This window comes from Columba livia, chromosome 1 (assembly GCF_036013475.1).
Source record: "Columba livia isolate bColLiv1 breed racing homer chromosome 1, bColLiv1.pat.W.v2, whole genome shotgun sequence".
Lineage (NCBI taxonomy): Eukaryota > Metazoa > Chordata > Aves > Columbiformes > Columbidae > Columba > Columba livia.
Window position 1 is genome coordinate 90,577,481 of NC_088602.1, and position 18,892 is coordinate 90,596,372.

Here is an 18,892-nt window from a genome sequence, read left to right on the forward strand (position 1 = left end):
GACACCAGCAGCACAGTTGATATGGCATTATCAGTAAATTATAAATTACCAGGGAAATTCTGGCAGAAAAAGCCTTGTTAATTCACTGCCAGTGTACTTAGAAAAAGAGCCTTGCCAGTCTGTATCCCTTCACCGTGATAAAACCTTCAGTGTTTGAGTTTAAAAATTGATATGACAATGACAAGGCTGCATAAGGCTCAAAGACAAATGAGAAATTATTCAACTACTGAAAAGTCTGGAGAAATAACAAGAAGATTATCCCAGTCTATGAAAATTATTCCCAAGTATTTGTCTTCCATGAATTGATGTCAAAATACTGTTAACTATTTAATTTCAGTAACAATATTAGAAGTGGATGCTTCCCAAGGTTCTTAAAACCTTAAGTGCTTAAACACTTGGCAAATCTTACAGAAATTTTGTTATATTTGGAGACATGAAGAGATCTAGATACAGACTGTAAGAATGGCTTAGCTTCTTCTAGTAAATTAAAATTTATAAAGTCTGAAGTAAATTAAGATGACATGTGAACACAGTTTTGTGTACTCCAGCCTATAAACTCTAATTAGGCACTGGTTTTAAGCATCAGTTAAAAAAAAAAAAAGGTCAGAAAAAAATTTATAAATATTTATAAAATTATGCTAATGTTTTGGCTGAACTAGCGAGGTCTCTTCATCTTTTCCTAAAATAGGTGGATTGTAAGAATGATATACAAACTTGATATATTTAAGTTGCAACAAGTCGTGTTTGGCTCTGTGTATTAAGAACGTGTGGGGGGTCTCTACCTTCAATGACATGTAAGCCTTTTAGATAATTTTAGCCACATTTGACAAATAGGTAGAAGCCTTAGAGGTTATTATGTTTCTGCAAGTGTTGTGAAACATTGCAGTAGCAGCCCCACTAGGAGAGAAGCTGCAGGATGAGCTCACAACCTGTTATGTATCAGTTAATCTGCATGGGAAAGATTGCCCATGAATCCTTCAGCCGCAGGGAAAGCAAACAAACAGACAAACAAACTTCAATTGGCGATCGCAATCCACCACAAGACACAAATCTGTAGGGAAATCAGGCTTCATTAGTTACGCTGCTCCGGGAACTACTGCTTTTTAGAGAGATTTAAGAAACAAAACATAACACAGTTACACAGGGCAAACCCATGGATTTACCCAAAGGCTACGCCGTGTTTTGGAGCAGTATTTAACAGCCAAGAAAGAAAAACAAACAGTTTTCACAGTGGATGATTTGTGAGGGCTGAGTGTTTCCCTTTGGTTTGCTCCTGGCAGCACGTCTGCATGTAGGTAGCTCTGTGAGCAGCCAGAGGACCCTGACGCTTATTTACTCTTGCAAACTTGGTGCTGTTATTTTAAAAACCAGAAATGCTGAAGATAACTCAGTCTTTGTTTTTCCTTCTGCCTGTTCTGAGGTGGAAAGGGCTGTGGGATGTTTTAAGTCTTGGCACACAACTGCAGAAAAGTCAATCTGTCACAGTCGAGCAGACTTAATATTAGTCATGAATGAGATCATGATTTGCGTACAGTAGGAGTTATTATTTATGGTACAGTGAGCCACCGCAAGAGCTTGTGGGAAGTCATGACTAATTGTATACAGTCCCATAGCTGCCAGGGATGGATGAACTCTTTCTTTTACCTATGGCCAATACTAATAACTTAACCCATGACCTCTCCTCCTCTAATTCCCTTCTTCTTCTTCACAGCCTCAGCAATTTAAAGGAAAAAGCAAATCCCACAAATTCCTGTACTTCGGTACCGGTAAAGAAACAAGCAAACATGCAAAGCGTTCACACAGGTTGTTCATCTGGAACAAGGGTTGTTCAGTGAGCCATGGAGAAATGTATGTTTGGGGCCAGTTACTCTCAGCAGAACTGCTCTTGTGAATAAAGATTTTGCAGGGCTGTGTATTTTGATTTAAAAAAACCCAATGAATCGGAGAAAAAGCAGCAAGAGTTTAATTTGACCTGGCTCACACAGACATGGAAGTCATGCACAATATGCTATAGTATCAGAATTAATGATTCAGATTACAATTATTTTATGACTTCTGAAAGAGGTATATATATGTAAACATTGGAATAGATATGTTATTGGTGACTTCTTAAAGTCAAATGCCATCATTTGAAATAAAAACTGCAGCATTTCTTTTAATTTTTCTGTGATGTGAATGTGTGAATGTCCAATGATACATCACTTCAGCTTTTATATTTCATTATATAAATATCTTCTTGGGCTTTTTCCCATGTACCTTATGAATGTGGAATATGTTGTTGATGTATATACAAAACAATACATAACAGAAGTAGGGAAAGGCTTGACTAGGTATCCTCCGAAAAAGAACCAAAACATGAATCTTTGTGAAGCACTTGTAAAAATATTTGTTTTAAATTATAGACAAGAAAAAAATGAAGGCTAAGATGAGGTCAAATAAACAGGGTTGGAGCTGAAATTAGAAGTCCACTCTCTGAAGAAAAGAGCAATAACTATGCCACTTCAGAGTCCAAGCTTATTGAGGAGTATAGAAAAAACATGCCTCAAATGACCAGTTTCCTCTGTCAAGTTTCTAAGTTCGTTTCCTTTCATGCTTGGTTTGCTCTTGTTCAAAGCCCTAGAGCAACAGACTCCCAGACTGTAGTCCATGGTCTCTGAGGCCACGACAAGTAGCTTGTAGCCAGTTTGTGAAACCACATCAGCTGTCTAGAATTTTTAAGGTAAAGTTCAGTGATAAGGGTATAGAGCGCTCTCCTGGCCCTCTGGGGATGTGACTGTGGTCCAGTGGTCCAGAAACTTTGTGGCACACTTGCCTTTGAGAATTTTATGAGCTTTGGCCTAATGTGGAAAAGTAGTGTGTACATGCTTATTTCCTGCTGTTTTTGAATGGGGACATCACTGTGAGCCTGCTACTGACAGGCAGGGTGCACCTCAGGACCACACTGGACGAGAGCCTTAGGTATACGTCACCTTGCAAATTGTCCTCTCTGGTTCCAAGGCACATCATCTTCTATTTTCAAAGGCAAATGAGCTGAGCTAATTAACATCCTTCGGCAAAAAATACGTTCACATCCTCTTTCTTACCTTTTAAGTGCATGCACTGTTAGTGGGAGAAAGAAGTGCTTACATGCAAGTAATATAAACTGCTTTTCAACATGTAGTCCGCTGAGGTGTTGTGTACTGCAAAGAAAGGCTGACACATTTCATCAGATATTTCTCTCTGTTCAGCCCTTAAGGAAAGTAAAATCTCATCACATTGCAATATATAAAAGTGATAGCAGTGTTAATGTGAAAATACCGAGAGACTTTCTAGAACGTTATGTTTTAGGACTGGATAAAACCCTTAGGATAGTATTATACTATATCTGCTTTGCAGAGCCCATGCAACACCTACGGCAGGAGAGGCTGTTAATGTGGATGCATCTAAAACTATGTATTTGACTTACCTTGCAATGACAAAGAGGACACAACTGACTCCAAGGCAGGCTAGGAGAACATACATCCAAATATCAGGAGAAAGAGGATTTAAAAAGGAGAAAACACCAGGGTTTGTCCCATTGGGCTTCCGGTACAAGATACTTATTCCCAGCGTCATGAAGGGCTTGGAAAAATCGATTACTTTCTCTCTTACATAGGTAATAGTGAGAGGAGCAACGGCCAGATCAGCTTTCTGAAAGCACAAATGGGAAAATGCTCATTCTTTTTCATGTTCAGCAAATACACTACTATTACTTCCATTTTTCCCCCAAGTATTAAAAACTAAACCAAATTCGACTATAAATCTGAAGGGTGTAACAAAATTCAACATTGCTAGGGTATTGTTTGGCACACTCTTTTTCTTCATTTTGCACCTAGAGGGTTACCAGTGACTTGCGTGTGAGCAGAAGAGGTATGACCAGGGATGGGGGGCTCAATCCTGTGCAGTGGGGCAGCCAACGAGCATCCATAGACCATAGAGCAGAGGGGAGCTGGAGGCTCAGCCTTTGCTGCTGGAGTGTGCAGTCAAGGGCTGGGCAGGACATGTACCTGCTCAGTACCCATTGCCCCTCCTGCAGACAGAGGTTGCCTCCCAAACCTGCAAACTGTTTGTTCAGACATACTGATGTGACTTCCTATTCTGACAAGTCGCAATAAAGACAGAGAAATGGCTCTAAAAAAAACCCAAACATTTAATTTGGGCTGGCTTCATATAAAATACCACAAGTGATAGGAGAATAGAGAAGGATTCAGTCTTACATGATCTATGAGTTCTTTGACCATGCCATTCCACTCTCCTTTGTCATTCTGGGCTCCATATTTACCATCAGAAACAAGTTTGACCTCATAGATGAAGCCTAAAATATTTGACAGCTCCTTTAGTAAGTCCAGGCAATAACCTTCAAATCTGTCATTTCCATACAAGGGCTTGTCAGACTTCTTGTACATAACGTAGGGATCTTCCTATAGAAAAGAGACAGTAGACATGTGGTAACAGGAATGAGGTTTGTTTCAGATTATATCAGTTTATTTAAATTATGTTAATATTTTATAAATTGATTGCAACTAGATGGAAATGAGTAATTTACCATGTCCATTAAAAGCTGGTTTAGGTGTGTTAACAAATTCTTCGAATCAGTTAGTGATAAGCATAAGGGCCCTAATTTTCAGTGGAACAGACCATTCACAGCTCCCAGGAGCTTTAATTAGAGTAGCGCTTAGCAGCTCCAAAATCATACCCAAGATCTGTACTCTACATTGTCCTACCCTAAGGGACAAGAAGGGATACTGAAGGAGAGAGAAGCCTAAATAACAGAAAAATAATCATAAGGGGAACCTAAAATTGTAAGTTCTGTGAGAAATAAATCTTTATTGGAAAAAATCTTCAAATGTACAAAATAGCCGTGAGTTGAGCAGGTATTTATATGAGAGAGAACAGCGTAGGTACATTGCAAAGTACCTTGTTGCTTTTCTTTTTAACTGATTTTGGATAAAAGAAGATCTGGGAAAGCAGGTTTCTGCAGTTTAATGAGACAAAAGACCTCTGGCAAAACAAGGGGAGTGCAGAAGGAGCCTTTGAGCTCTTTCTCTCCTGAGGAATTAGGCAGAAGAATTGAAAAAAAGTAGTATTACTGGCTGGGGAGAATGCGTGAGGCTGAAAAACTCATGAATACCCAGTTTCACATTTTCCATTTATCATAGTAAGGACATACACCAAGTTGTCTACCCACTGTTTGTTACTTTCTTTCAGTTCTCTTCATCTTATTTTCTGTAAAAAGGAAGGATGCATAAGCACCGACTGCAAAGCCAAGAATTTGCGTGTGTAAATTCTTCTGGGAAGAAAAGTCTGCAGGGTTCATCACTGAAATTCTGAAGTAAACTAAATAATTTTGGAGGCTGTGTTTCCTCAGAGTCTTTCATTGACAATGGGGTATTTTATAATCCATCATTTGGAGGGATGAATGTGTATGCCGATTCTGAGTCTACATAAAAAAATATGCTTGAAAACAGGGTACTTTAGCAAAACATCATTTAACATGGAGGAAAACAGCCGTGGAGGGCAGAATGGAGGTGGCAAAGGTGACGTGGGGAGCCCCACAACCCACCATCAGCAGTGCCTGCACCCTCCAGCACAACTGGTGGTGCCAGCTCTGCTCAGCCAGACTTACCAAAATGGTGGTGACGATAAGAGTCCGGTTAGCCAAGGAATCCGTGATGTTGGTTGATCGGTCCTTGTTGCTGTCTGTCATGTTAAGGCCACTGTATGAATTCCAAACCCCAATCTGCACAGAAGAGAGCAGGTGAGCGGCTGCCTGGCTACAGTGATCTGAAACCTATCCCTAAATGCTGGCTGCCTGGGAGGGGTGCACTGGCTCTGGTCCTCACAGGAAGAGACACCAGCAGTAGGAAATGCTAGAGGAGGGAAATGGCTGTAGGTCTGAGTACAGCAGCAACATCAAATGTCTGATTTAGAAAACACAGGGAACACACCACCCTTTCAAAAGCAGGTGGAAATGAATAAGCTGTGAGAGTATAAGACATCGATACAGTGGTGCTATTAGCCAATTTGCTACAAAAGTGGAACATGTTAACTTTATTTCCTGCTAAAAAAATGTCACATCTCTTTATTTATTTATTTATTTATAAATTTTTGTAAATGGTAGAGTTGAAACGTGTGGCAAGACCTCTCTCTTTCAGTACAACAGATTAAAAGCTTGAATATATATATATGCTGAAGCAGATTGATGGATGCTCTGGCCTTTTGCTTCTGCTGTGCCTTCAGCAGGTTTAGCAAAGATTATTCTGTCATTTCTTGACTACTATATATAACAAAACTAGCAAGGTGATACCATTTCATTCGCTGATCAGTGTTTGCACAGTAAATACAAGTGGCCGAAGGCAAATTCCTGTCCAGGCCAAGAACAGTGAAGAATTGCAGTATTTAATGCCCAATTCAAAGCCTCAAGAGAAAGATCTTCATGTTTTCAGTGGATTTGGATCTACACCTTGTGAGGGTAGAAATTATAGCCATGTTGATTTATTTGGATACATATATACTTAACATAAACGCAGTCTGAAACCATTTTCAGGGGTTTTTTGCCTTTAGATTTACATACACAGCATGGCTGAGGGCTGGTGTGAGAAAACTCCAGGCAAGGGGCTGGCTCAGGGAGTTGGGTTTATATCCGACATTTGTGGAGATCACCAGAGGGATGGCGTGGAGGTCTGACATCGGCCGTCCACAGAGCCCTTCACATCACCATGCTTCTCTGACAGCATGTTTCAGCTTCACCCAGGAGGGATCTGCCTTCCAGTCCCTCCCTGCTGGGATTGCCAGCGAAGTTGCCAAGTAAGTCTAAGGCAAAACCCGCTGACTTGTCCTGTGTGCTGAAGGCCTCTATTTGCCGTCCGATGCTGTGTCATTTCAGACTCAGGCTGGACATTTTTTATTTGATTGTTAACTGAGGCAGAGATGGTGTTGCCTTTGTACCAAACCCAGCAGATTAGTTTGTGTCTGCTGAGTGTGGATTTGAGGTAATAACTGTGTAATTTCAAACAAACTTAGGGTTTGCATCCCTGGGTGCCATTGCTTTCACCTTTCACATCCTTTTTTCCAAAGTATGCTTAATGGGGGAAGTCAAGCCATTTTTTTTTTTTTTAATTACTTTTTCAAGCATTTATCAGTCATTCCCTTTGTTTCCAAAACTAGATCAGGTTGCAAAACTGATATGGAAAGTACACACAAAATAAAATGTTGGACATTATGATAACCTGTGCCAGAAATATAGTAAATAACCAGTATCCTTGAATTTGCACCGAGGTGGCTGAGTTAACCAAAGAGCCGTTCTGTTCGTTGTTGCTGACTTGATATGCTTTTATCGGCTGGCAGCAGGGAAGAGGAGAATAACCACGAAGAGCATGGAGCGACACAGTCACAGTGCATACAAAATACACCAGGAGACCGTTCTATGTCTGGATAAAAGAATGACACCACAGGTCAGCCTTGATTAGAGTGATGGAAGAGGTCGGGGGGGCACTGGAAGAATGAGGCCAAGGTAGTACATCACTATGGTGAATCCAGGGGATTTATTGCAGTTTAGTGACAAGTTTGAGAGGTGTCATATGCCCTTCTCAGCAAGCCTGTGCTTTGAACCAATTGTAATTTGGTTTAAATCAATTCAGCGTAACACAAAATGCCTAGAGTAAAAAGTGAGATTGGTTCAACAGCGTTCTGCATGTCAGGTAGGATGATCTGTTCACCAGTAATGAGGGGAATTAGGGCCTTTGTGCCTTAGCCTGATTCACTGAAGATTAGAACAAGGTTATTAAGTATGTGCTTTATAAGAACACAAAAAGAGTGGTATAGGATGTTTTGCACTGGTCTACTCCATAGCATTAAAATTCCTCTCAAAACAACCCCAAACCAAAACCTTTTCTAACTGTGTGTGCGGGAGGGGTGAGGAATAATAACATCTGTGTGAAATACATACAAAATATAATTCTAAGTGTTACAAGAAATTTTTATGTTGTGACTCCAGAACACTTTGAACATGGTAAATGCAGCTGTTGTCTTCTCCTTACAGAATGGCAGCTGTGGGTTGTACCTCCAGTAGGGAGCAGTGTGTGGAGCTGATCTCTGACTCCCACTTCGGTGTCTTATCCACCAGCCAGAGGCACTTCACATTAAAAGAGGGCTGAGATTCCTGGGGTAATTTAGATCTTTTATAAACAACCTTGATTCCAATTTCTATGTGTTAGTGAGTGACAGCATCAACTTAACCATCTATATTATTTTCTGTAAGGAGCTAATAACACACTTGTCAAAATTTTGAGTCAACAATGCTTGAACATTGCCTGCACAGTATGCGTTTTGTGGGAGGTAAAAATCCCCATAATCCTGTATGTTAAAACAGTCCTTGCTGCTAACGCTAATACACATTCAAAATGGTGCAAATTTACAACTCACGGTGAATCTTAGGTGAATCAGGAACAATAACAGCTGAGAAAAGGACTGCTTTTGCTGCAGCCAGGAGCTTCTATAGGGGGAAAACATACCTCCCAAGAAATAAAATAATACTTAGAAAAAAAACAGTGGAAAAGCTATCCTGCCACGATATTTTTACTATTTGGAACTACAGTGTCGCAACTTGGGACAAAACTTATTCTACTAGAAAAATTCATACTCTTGGATAGTCTGTTGTCTCTAAACTGCAATATGAGAGTCACTAGCAAAACCCAAAGGATGAGTCTAAAGACCCAGCCCAAAGGTTTTTTGCGTCACCAATCTGTGTACAAACCTTCTTCCACACTTTATACAAATGATTAGAAACCTCGCCAGCAGCCTTGGTACAGAGAAAAATAAACAGAGTGCTTCATTAAAAATGAAAAGAGAACCAGTCTGGAGAGCTCTGTGGGAACAATTACTTTTAAAGTCTCAATGAACCCATCAGCAATTATCATTCGGAGTTAAGCCAGTGTACGCAGAGCAAGGGCAGTGCTGCCTCCAGCTGTCATGAGCTGGTGATGTTACCTGTGTTGGGGATTTTGGACACCTACCCCGCCTCTCTCTGGGACCCCCCAAAGTCCCCCTCAGTCTCCAGCATGGGCCCTGGCTGGTGGCGACAGGGTTTGGATGCCACCAGCAGCCCTGTCCATCTGGCCAAAGCATCCATGGCTTTGGGCTCCTTTCTATGGTCTCTGCGAGTCAAGGAGGTATTCCTGCCTTACACCTCTGCATCTTTAGGAGAATTCATAAGTGGTAAAGTAGGGAAAACAACATCTCCAGAGGCATGCTTCCCTGAGTGTCCTGAAGGAACGTGATTTTCATTTGTCATTTGTTTGAATGCAGAACCAGTTTCTGAAATTGTATCAAGCAGAACTTTCTGTTTTCAAACAAAGACACTACAACTCACTTAGCTCCCTGTAGTCTCACAATTTCAGCACAATTTATGATAAGCAGTTAGAGACGTGAGGGAAAAGCAACTGATCTAATCTCAAAAACATTAAGAGTTTTTAACATCTCAACTCTTTTTGAGATTATTACTCAAGCTCCTCCTTTTCTTTCTCCCTCATGTCACATTTATTAAAAGCAGTTCATGTAAGACAAGTCTAGGTTTTATCTGTAGATAAGAATTTACCACACCAAGGTACAGTGGCCAGAACTGAAGATAATGTGCTCTTAAAATAATTATTTCCATTCAAGTAATTATTTCCAGTCCCAAATTCCTATCCCATACCTCAAAATTCAAGGTGCACATTGTAAAATAATCAAACAATCTTAGTAGCTCTGTTTTGACTTTGACTTAAATAATCTTGAGCACAGTGGTTTTTACCCCGAGCACAGTAGATTCAAGCTGAGGAGAACAGACTTTCCTACACCCCTGTCAAATTAGCTTTCTGTCATTGTTTTACAAAAGATCTGGTTACCTTTTCTGTTCCTTCCTCCTTGAGGCTAATAATGTCCAAATCAAAATCCTTCCGTAAGCCATCAGTTTTGTTGAAGGTTATGCGCCCTGTCAGGCCATCCCACCGTGCCTGTGTGAACACAAAAACACTCTTCCCTGTAACGATCAGTAGGAGCTACTCTGAAGCCATAAGAAACATTACATTTTAAATTAACCTTAGCATTGAATCACTCCCAAATAATTTTTAAATATATGTGGCTTTGTTACTTCAATAAAAAACACTTTTTTCAACCTTTTTGTTATGAAATTTCTCTTCAATATGTTTTGTATTTTACAATCAGTAACAAGCTTGTGACAGTTTATCTGTATTGATTTACATATGCCTAGTACTGTATATAAAAAGATACACTGAAGAGAGAAAAAGAGAGAATAAAATCAGTATTATATGTCTGAAGACAGGCCAGTTTTGCATTGTATAAGAATTCACTAAGAAATTAAAAAAGGGAAGCTGCCATTGTCCAAGCTTTGAGTCCGAACCTCAGAGTAGGACAGCCTATATCCACCTGCCTCTCTGGAGTGATCTTCTTTACCCCAGCCCAGGACCTTCTAAGTTCTGCATGATGTATGAGTAACAAATGACAACCCGTGCTGGATGGGAGTCCCAGAAGGTCTTCAGTGAACCAAGGCAGCTAACCAACCTAAATCACCAAAGCTTTCTTAACACTTCCTAGTCTTACATGATAGATACCACCTCTGCTACTCAGGGCTGTGAAATCCAGATTTTTCGAGGACAAGATAAATGACAGAAGAGCTTTTGTCATTCTTGCTTGGTTTCCTGGACAGGTAGTGTTTAAATCTCCCCCACCAGCACTGGACTCCTAATATCCTTGGACTTTGCTGCAAATCCCAGCTGAATTGTTTCACTAATCTCCACGCAGTTCACATCACCAAGGATGAAGACACAAGCTCCCAGGTAAGCAAATGAGGAGCATCATTCCTGACACTGCCTGTGCTCACAGGTGTTGATGGCACAATGACAACAGCTCTAAAAACAGACTTCCAGGAAAAATTCATCCAGTCACAGAGACCTAATAAAAACTTTCTAGCATAAGGTACACACAAGTCTTACATAGGTGTTTGAAGTACAGCAGGCAGCATTTTACTGTTCTATCATAATTAAGTTAAATAATATTTTCCATGTTTTAAACATTAGCATCAGCAATAAGTTAAAGCAGTGGACTTCGTACATCACTCTGTATAGCCATAATAATACCCTGTGCTGGGCAACACTTCTTCAGTGCTGCAAGATTAATGTCCATAACTGACTTTCTCTGCAATTTAAGTTTTCTGTATCTTGTAGGCTTCTCAGCAAGCTCACTTTCTTTTAAATGAGGTCTATCTGTCTCTCATATAGCCTTTATTTTGTCCTCAAAGCTGAAGCTTACCTATAAAAGAAAGTATTTGATGGATTTCAAACTGCAGACAATTTTTATAATTTGTTTTTGGGAACTACACCTACATTAGATTAAATTCTTGAAAGGTAAAAAAAAAGGCCAATGATAAATGATAGCATTTTTATCATGTTTGTCAGTCATATAATTCTTAAATTATAAGCTTTTCTATCGCACATTGTTATTTGCTTCATTCAATTTGTTGTAGATGGATGACATAAGGAAAGCTGCATTAAAAAACAGCAGAGTGTTGTTGAATGGTGTCTCCCCTTCTTGCTAAATCTAAATTGTAGCTCTGAATCTGCAGGATGTAATCTCAGATGCTGGGGTGTTATCACCATGTGTCTCAGACAAATCTCGTGTGTCTAGAATTTTGTGGAAACATAGCAGGATTTCAAACCATGCTGAAGTAACATAAGAATAGAAAAACACAAATGCAACAAACCTTCTATGAGACTTTCCATCTTAATTACACAGGAACATATGAAAATCTCAGCTGTAAGCAGTGAAAACTTGTGGTTTTGTATGCTGATATAATTAAGATAGCAGGAGGGGACACATATGAATGCGTTTCATTGTATAATATATCTTTCCCTGTCTGTCTTTTTATTACACTGACAAGGCCCTCATTTCTTATTGATAAAGATGGAACATTTTTTAAAATGTGATCTTTAGAGATCAATTCCTCCTCAGAGGGCAATTTGCTTCTGTGAAATGCTTACATTTATTGATTACATATCAGATGCTCAGCTTCTCTGCTAATGTGATATGATCTTGAATAAAGGAATCAAGAAACCAACACATTATTTTTGGAAATGGTATCAGGAGCCTAAATCTCCATTCTCGTCAAAAAGATTTATATGGTGAAATGCAAGCTCACTTTTTAAAATAGACATAGGTGTTTCTACCCCCACACTAAAAAAAATGAAGTAAAATATATAAACTGCATAGATATACGCTTGAATTTCAAGGTAGCAGAGAAGTCCATATGAAATCTAAACAGGAGTCAGGGAGTCTTTCTCAGAAGAGTTAATCTTAAATGTTGAAGGTGTTTTTCAGATCCTTATGGTGAAGGCACAAGCTTAAAAAAATGTTCAAACTCTAAATTTTATTAGTGATTTATATTTTATAGATTTTATTTATTCTAAATAAAAATAAAACATTTGGGGTCGAGTGCAGTGAGCATAATTTAATTTCTGACTTCAAGACAGTTGTGGTGCATGTATGTGCAGCATGTCTAGACAGACAGGTGATGAATCTTTCCTGATCAGAAGCAAAACTTTTCCTTAAGAAACAGAGGAAGGGACGGGCTAGGAACCTACAGCCCATCCCAGGCCTTCTGAAGTCTGTGCTAAAACTTTCAAGCTTTTAAGACTATTTGAGTCCTAAAGTAAAACAGCCTGCTGCATATGAAAACAGTGAAAATTATCATTGCTCTGAAATCATAGTTGTACACCACCACTTCTAGACACCTGTCAGGTAAATCAAGGATCTAAGTGCCAATTAGGCGCTGTGTTCAGGCAAACAGAATAGGCAGCAGTCGCACAGTTCTCAAATGCAATTAATGAACAGAAATGAAGCAGAACTTTCTGAATAGTCAGAAACCACATGACCGTTTAACACAGCAATGGGATTTCATGCTTTTATACACAAGATTTATAGCAATTTTAATGCTTCTAGTGACACTCCATGTTAAATGTTACAGGATATAATAAAAATTGAATCGGAACCTAATAATATAATTCATCAAAAGAAATTGCTTTTTTTGCACTCTGTCCTTGCTTTAATATTAGAGGAACTAAGGACACAATGTGAAACTCTTACAGAAAGAATTTGTTTGTTTACATAATTTTGAATATAACTTGCAGCTAGATTAAAAAAATGTGACTTTCCGTGGCTTCTGTTTGTAACATCCTTTTCTTTGCTCAGATCTCATTTATGCAAGGTTACAGGCTGCCTCTGACAACAGAACCATGGGGAAATGCTGTTCTTTTGGGAGCTTGGTTTGCAGCGCTAGGGCAATGCAGTATTTGTCTGTGGTTCAAAACAGGGTCTCACATTCTTCAATACTGTGTTTTATCAGTCAATTGTTATTCCTGTTTCTAAGTTGTAAATATTTGATTACTTTCTCCTATTTATTAAATGAAAAGGGGTATTAAGCCAATATGTTGGTTTCAACTGGTAGTTGAGAAGCGAGCTGTGTAGGACCAGCAGCTACTCAGACTCTTACTAAGCATTGGAAAGGCAGGAGATAGATTACGGATAAGTCTTCAGTAATTTCTGAAGGCTTTTGGGTACCTGACACAGCACAAATATGTGAAGCAACCTAATTAAAACTGTGAAACTTTATATTCTTAATACTTTAAAACATTAAGCTCATGAATAAACTACAAACTGGCATCTGGAGTTAAATACTCAAATTACAACATTGGTTTCTGTTTAAATATATTGATGGAAAATCATAACAACTGGAAAAGGAACCTGACTCAGCTTCTAGGAGCAAACACTCCAGAAGCTTTTTATCAATTCGCACCAGCATCATAGGGTCTTTGTATCAATTTCCACTTCGTCATCTTGAATCAATTACTACAGTTTCAACCAAAGAAAAATCAACATTTCAGCCACAGAATCAATTAGTCCAGCTGCTACCAGACTTACTAGGGCAAAACAACAGGTACATTTCATATTCTGTTTCCTTTGTCACTACCAGACCTCACTCATATTTCTAGATTTGTAATAGCAAGATATAATTAGACAAAGAAATCATAATGCAATGTTTATATAATGCATTGACTGAGCAAATATTCAGCTTTATGATATAACCTCAATAGGATATAGCCAATTTTGTAGATGCTGTATTGTGCTGCTGCATACAAAAGTGTCAGTCTTTCTCAGACAAAATGATTGCTTTTTTGTTATATATTTGCTTTTTTCTTATTAATATATGTTTATTCAAATACTTCAGTTATCCACTCATCTGCCTGTGGCATATTTTCTCTTTCCGAGTCCAGTGTCACAGTGACAGATACTGGATAACTGTGTTTCAGATTAGAAAACTTTAATTTTTTCAGTGTCCTCTTTAAAGTATTCAAAGTGCCCTGGTAAAACAAACATACAAGGGCATAATCTTATTTTAATTTTCAAACTATCATTTTTAATAATGTTTCATAATGTGAAGACATTTCCACTCTTCTATGAAAATTCCACTCATTCCAAAAACCTATGAAATAAAAAAGCTTTTCTGAACTTGTTCTTTAGACCTCCACTTGTACTATGTCAAGCAATCTCTTTAGACTTTCAAACACCAGTTTTAACCTTTTGTTGTTCTTATTGTTCAAAAACTAAGACCCCATATTCTGAACGTATGTCTCGAGGTAATTTGAGAAGAAAACACCCAAGGAACACATATGCACTACTAAATGCAAATGAAACTGTGAGTACATCACTTACTAAACATGTATACATTTTGAATTCACTTTAAATGGTATGAGGAAAAAATGTCATAACTCTTAACAAATTTTTAAAATACATAGAAAAAGCAATTCATAAAAATTCTGAGTGAAAAGGCAAATAGAAAACTTATTTTAGCACAGTGTTGTGGCAGAAAATGACCTGTTCTGTTGTTCAGCTCCCAAATCCCACAGAACATAAGGTTCAAACCTGACTTTGTGGAAGATATTTGGACACTTTGCATCTGCTACTGAAGCCTGAATTATTGTTTAATATGAAAATTTTGTAAATTCACTAAAAACAACATCTTATGTGAAGACTATTCTTGGATATGTAACGCTAAATGACAGTCTTCTTCATTCAAAAGCCTTATGAATGCATCTGGACACATAAAAAACTCCCCTGCAATTAACTGATGAAATTTCCAAAGTAGACAATGGGTCATATCTGGTGATCTATTTTGTAAAACAGTCTGTATTTTTTCCTTTCTCCTTTTCTACATATTTAATGGGAGCTTGGAAGATAAACTGGTTAGCTCAACTTTTCAGTATGGGAGAATCACATTCAGAAGCTAGAGTGAAGTCTGATCGAAAATAAGGATGTCTTCTCTGCTCAGTTTTGTCAATGGGGTTATCTTAACTTTCAGTAGGTTGCTTTCTCAAGCATGTTAAAGGTAACCTACAAAGGCAAGTAAATTGACTGTATTTTTGTATTGATGGATATTTGGGCCAAGAATATTTATATTTTTAATTCTTGGTGTCATAATCTGTATTTTTATTATTAGAAGCTACTAGGCAAAACAGAACATTAGTTATTCATTTGATGTACATTTCTAATTAACCACAGTTGTGAAGTAAAAGGTATTAACTTACACTGCCACCATGCCATTGTTTTTCTTTCTTTTCTTAATGATGAATGAAAAAACTTATTGCCAATCATTTGACCTGGAATTGAGGAAGCATTAGTATTCAACTCCCCAAATTATGTTTGCTCATTTACCATTGCACAGTGGCAGAGACATTCTAACATCATTGTCTTTTTGGACCTACATATCCTCTAAAATGAATGCACTGTGTTTGGACTGAGATTAGGAAATTAATTTTGCTTCTCTGCTAGTTTACCAAAATGAGCAACTTGAAAGGAAATCAGTCTTGCCCTGAAGACAGACTTTACATCATAATTTCCTTTAGCCACCATCTCACTAGAACATTTTACTTCAGCTAAACAGGAGCAACCTAGAGTGAAAGACAGCAAAGCAACCTCTGCAAGTGTCTCCATGTCACTTCGGGTTCAACATCCTTCAGCTTTTAAGAAGAGGAGGCAGATGAGTACACAAGGGGATCTCAAACAGCATATCAGGTGTAACAGAGTGACAGAGCTGCTCTGTTTAGTCAGCGTTACCTACTTATAAAGAAGGTGAACATCTGCTTTAGTTTTGAATGGGTAATCCCAAATTTCTGATGAGGCCTGTGGTGCTAACTGACATCCAAATGCAGAGGCAGGCAATGACATCTATTCCATTGGGTCTTAGACTTATTAACAGATCAGAACTCTCAGGGTTACAGAATTACTGAAAAAGATTAATGCACATATACAGAGAATATTGATTGTGCTGCTTGATGGCAAGAGACAAGACAATGACTGAGCTCTTTTTCTCCTTTTTTTTTCCACTCCCAACTTTTTCTTCTTGACTACAAAATCAGATATCTGAAAAATTTATAAAACACAGGCATACCTAAACCTACTGTCACCACATACTCAGAACACCATAGATCACTTTTGCAGAATCTTCCAAAACCATACATACTAACCAAAACAGTAATGACCAAGGAAAGGTTTACTTTAGTTTTCCTTTGGTTTTCTTTCTTTTTTGGAAGAGAATGCTCCTTCTCTATTAGAATTGCAGAGGCAGTGTATATATTTAAGCGACAGTGATATTGCTTCTAGTTAAAGTGGAACTCATAATGTGCTCTGAGCCACACATCTACTTATCAGCTCTTACAATTAATCCTCTTATTAAATGAGATCCTCAAGGATTATGGAATATACTGAGTTAGTGTATGACTTTTCCATTATCCTGGTCCAAATCTAGTGTAACAGATGTAATAGAAAGAATTTCAGCATTCATCATTACAAGATTTTATCTGCCCCACTGAAAATCACAATGCTTTGTAGCCTCTTTACTCTGAAGATGTCCAGGACTGGAACAGTCCCAGGCTTTTACTAAGCAGCACTGGAATGGAAAAGAGGAGGTGTGGGGGAAGCTTGCTCTTAGGAAGGGGTTTAGGCAGCTGTTGTAAGACTGAGCACACAGTTGCCTTGAAACAAGAGAGAAATGGTGGTTAAATAGGGAAGAGGGATTTCTTAGGAAAGTCATAGGCTGTTCTGCAAGCCATTCAAGAGCACTGATTTCTAGAGGAGTGGCTGAGCTTAATGACGTTCAGGGGTAGTCATATGAAAGGTTTATGGTGTGACAAATTTGACAAATGAACCCTGAATACTTGAGGATGAAGGCTTAGGTGGATTCATTTCACAGCATATGTTTGAAAAACCTTGGGCTTCTTTTAAAGTTTATACCTGCCAGGTTGCTTGATATCAATACCAGAGATGAGGGAGTGGGTGTGAAGAATCGGAAGGGAAGGTCAAACCTCGCCTGTTCTTCTTCCTAGTAAGAACAGAGTCTGTCCTATCATGCATGAACATGACTGTCACTGAAGCATCTACACTACTGCATCAATGTGGATTGGGATCCCATTGTAAGAGCTACCACCTGTATAGGTGAGACAGTACATAGAGAAATCCTGTTCCACACAGACTAAATACACTAACTAGCCATAATCCATCTTTTACAGAGGGGAATCACAGCATTTCCAGCTCCAGGACTTTTTTACCTAGACTCTAGCTTCTGCTGCTTCTGTTTTAGAGTGATGTAGTAGCTACAAGGATGGATGGTGAACAGCCTGATCCTTGGAAGTGCCAGCCAAGCAATGACCGGTTTTACCCTCTCAGGTAACCATGGCACAGTTTTTGGAGCTGAAGTGATTTGCTCAGGTTTGCACAGTCTGTGGCATAGGCAGGAGCTGAACCAAAGCTCTCGCATTCACCCAGCATTTCCCACCCAGCATCTTGAGTGGGAAAAGTTCTCTTGAGCTGAGCTGTTGTCTTCTTACAGTGACATTGACCAACTGAATGACAGGGATGATATGGAGCCTGTGCGGGCTTTATGTGGTGCAAAGCATCGTGCCATTTCCAACTGAGATAACGGGACCAAGTGCAGACAAATCTGTGAATGAGTGAGTAGGAGGCAGCGTGGTTGAGGAACAGGTTGTTTCAATGAGAGTACACTGCTCCAAAACCTAAATCATCTGCATCTAATAGTTACCTCATATGCTATTTGGAGCAAAGACTGTGCACAGTGAATGGTTTGATGGTGATGCGACTAGGGCTCCTGGGAGCTTTTCCAATACAAACAAGTATGATCTCGCTTAGGCCATGCACTTAAACTTAAATAGAAATATCAGTGTGGAGTAAAGGGTCAGAACTTTGAGTAGGCAAGGACATATAAAATATGTTTTGAAAAAAGGTTTTGTGTAGCAAATATCAAAATACCCTCCATATATTCAGGTAAAAACACCTTATATAATTCTTGCTCATTTTTAATAAACAAATCTACTTTTCAGGTAATATTTAATAAAGTAAAAATGGAATGGAAGAAAATATACATAATTTTTTTGTCAGATTTCCTGTTTTGATTTTAGATATCACAGTATCAGAACCTTGCAGATAATTTTTTATCAGTCCAATATGTATTTATTCTTAGTATGCAAATTCTAGGACCATTATTTTGCAATGGGTGCACAGATCATTGCATAAATTAAGTGATTTTCCACTTGAAGCTTTATTTCAGAATATGAATCCCTATTGGCATTAACCTCAGCCATACATTATCTTCATGGAAAGCTGACTTTTATTTTCTAATAAATTATCATGGGATGCAAGTCTAGCAGTTGTTTTGTTTGCTTTTTTAATTAGGAGTTTTCAGAAACAGTAATAGGTTTATATAAGAAATGCATCCATTACTTTATGGACAAGTACGTTTCTAAAAAGTAAA

General features: G+C 38.5%; 1 protein-coding gene across 9 annotated transcripts in view; it reads right to left on the bottom strand.

Annotated features, from left to right (window-relative positions):
• GRIK1 (glutamate ionotropic receptor kainate type subunit 1) overlaps window positions 1-18,892 on the bottom strand; it is a 173,893-nt gene that overhangs the window by 26,736 nt on the left and 128,265 nt on the right. For 5 of the 9 annotated variants that reach the window (XR_010473272.1, XR_010473273.1, XM_065066141.1 and 2 more), the window contains 4 exons: window positions 9,903-10,010; window positions 5,645-5,758; window positions 4,236-4,439; window positions 3,446-3,669 (listed from right to left, as the gene is read on the bottom strand). Coding sequence is in view for 6 of the 9 variants with exons in the window: in XM_065066141.1 (XP_064922213.1) it covers window positions 3,446-3,669; window positions 4,236-4,439; window positions 5,645-5,758; window positions 9,903-10,010 (650 nt within the window). In the remaining 3 variants the exon portion in view is untranslated. Of the gene's footprint in view, window positions 1-3,445; window positions 3,670-4,235; window positions 4,440-5,644; window positions 5,759-8,773; window positions 8,819-9,902; window positions 10,011-18,892 lie in introns of all 9 variants that reach the window. The other 4 variants (XR_010473271.1, XM_065066122.1, XM_065066111.1 and 1 more) reach the window with 1 other exon arrangement.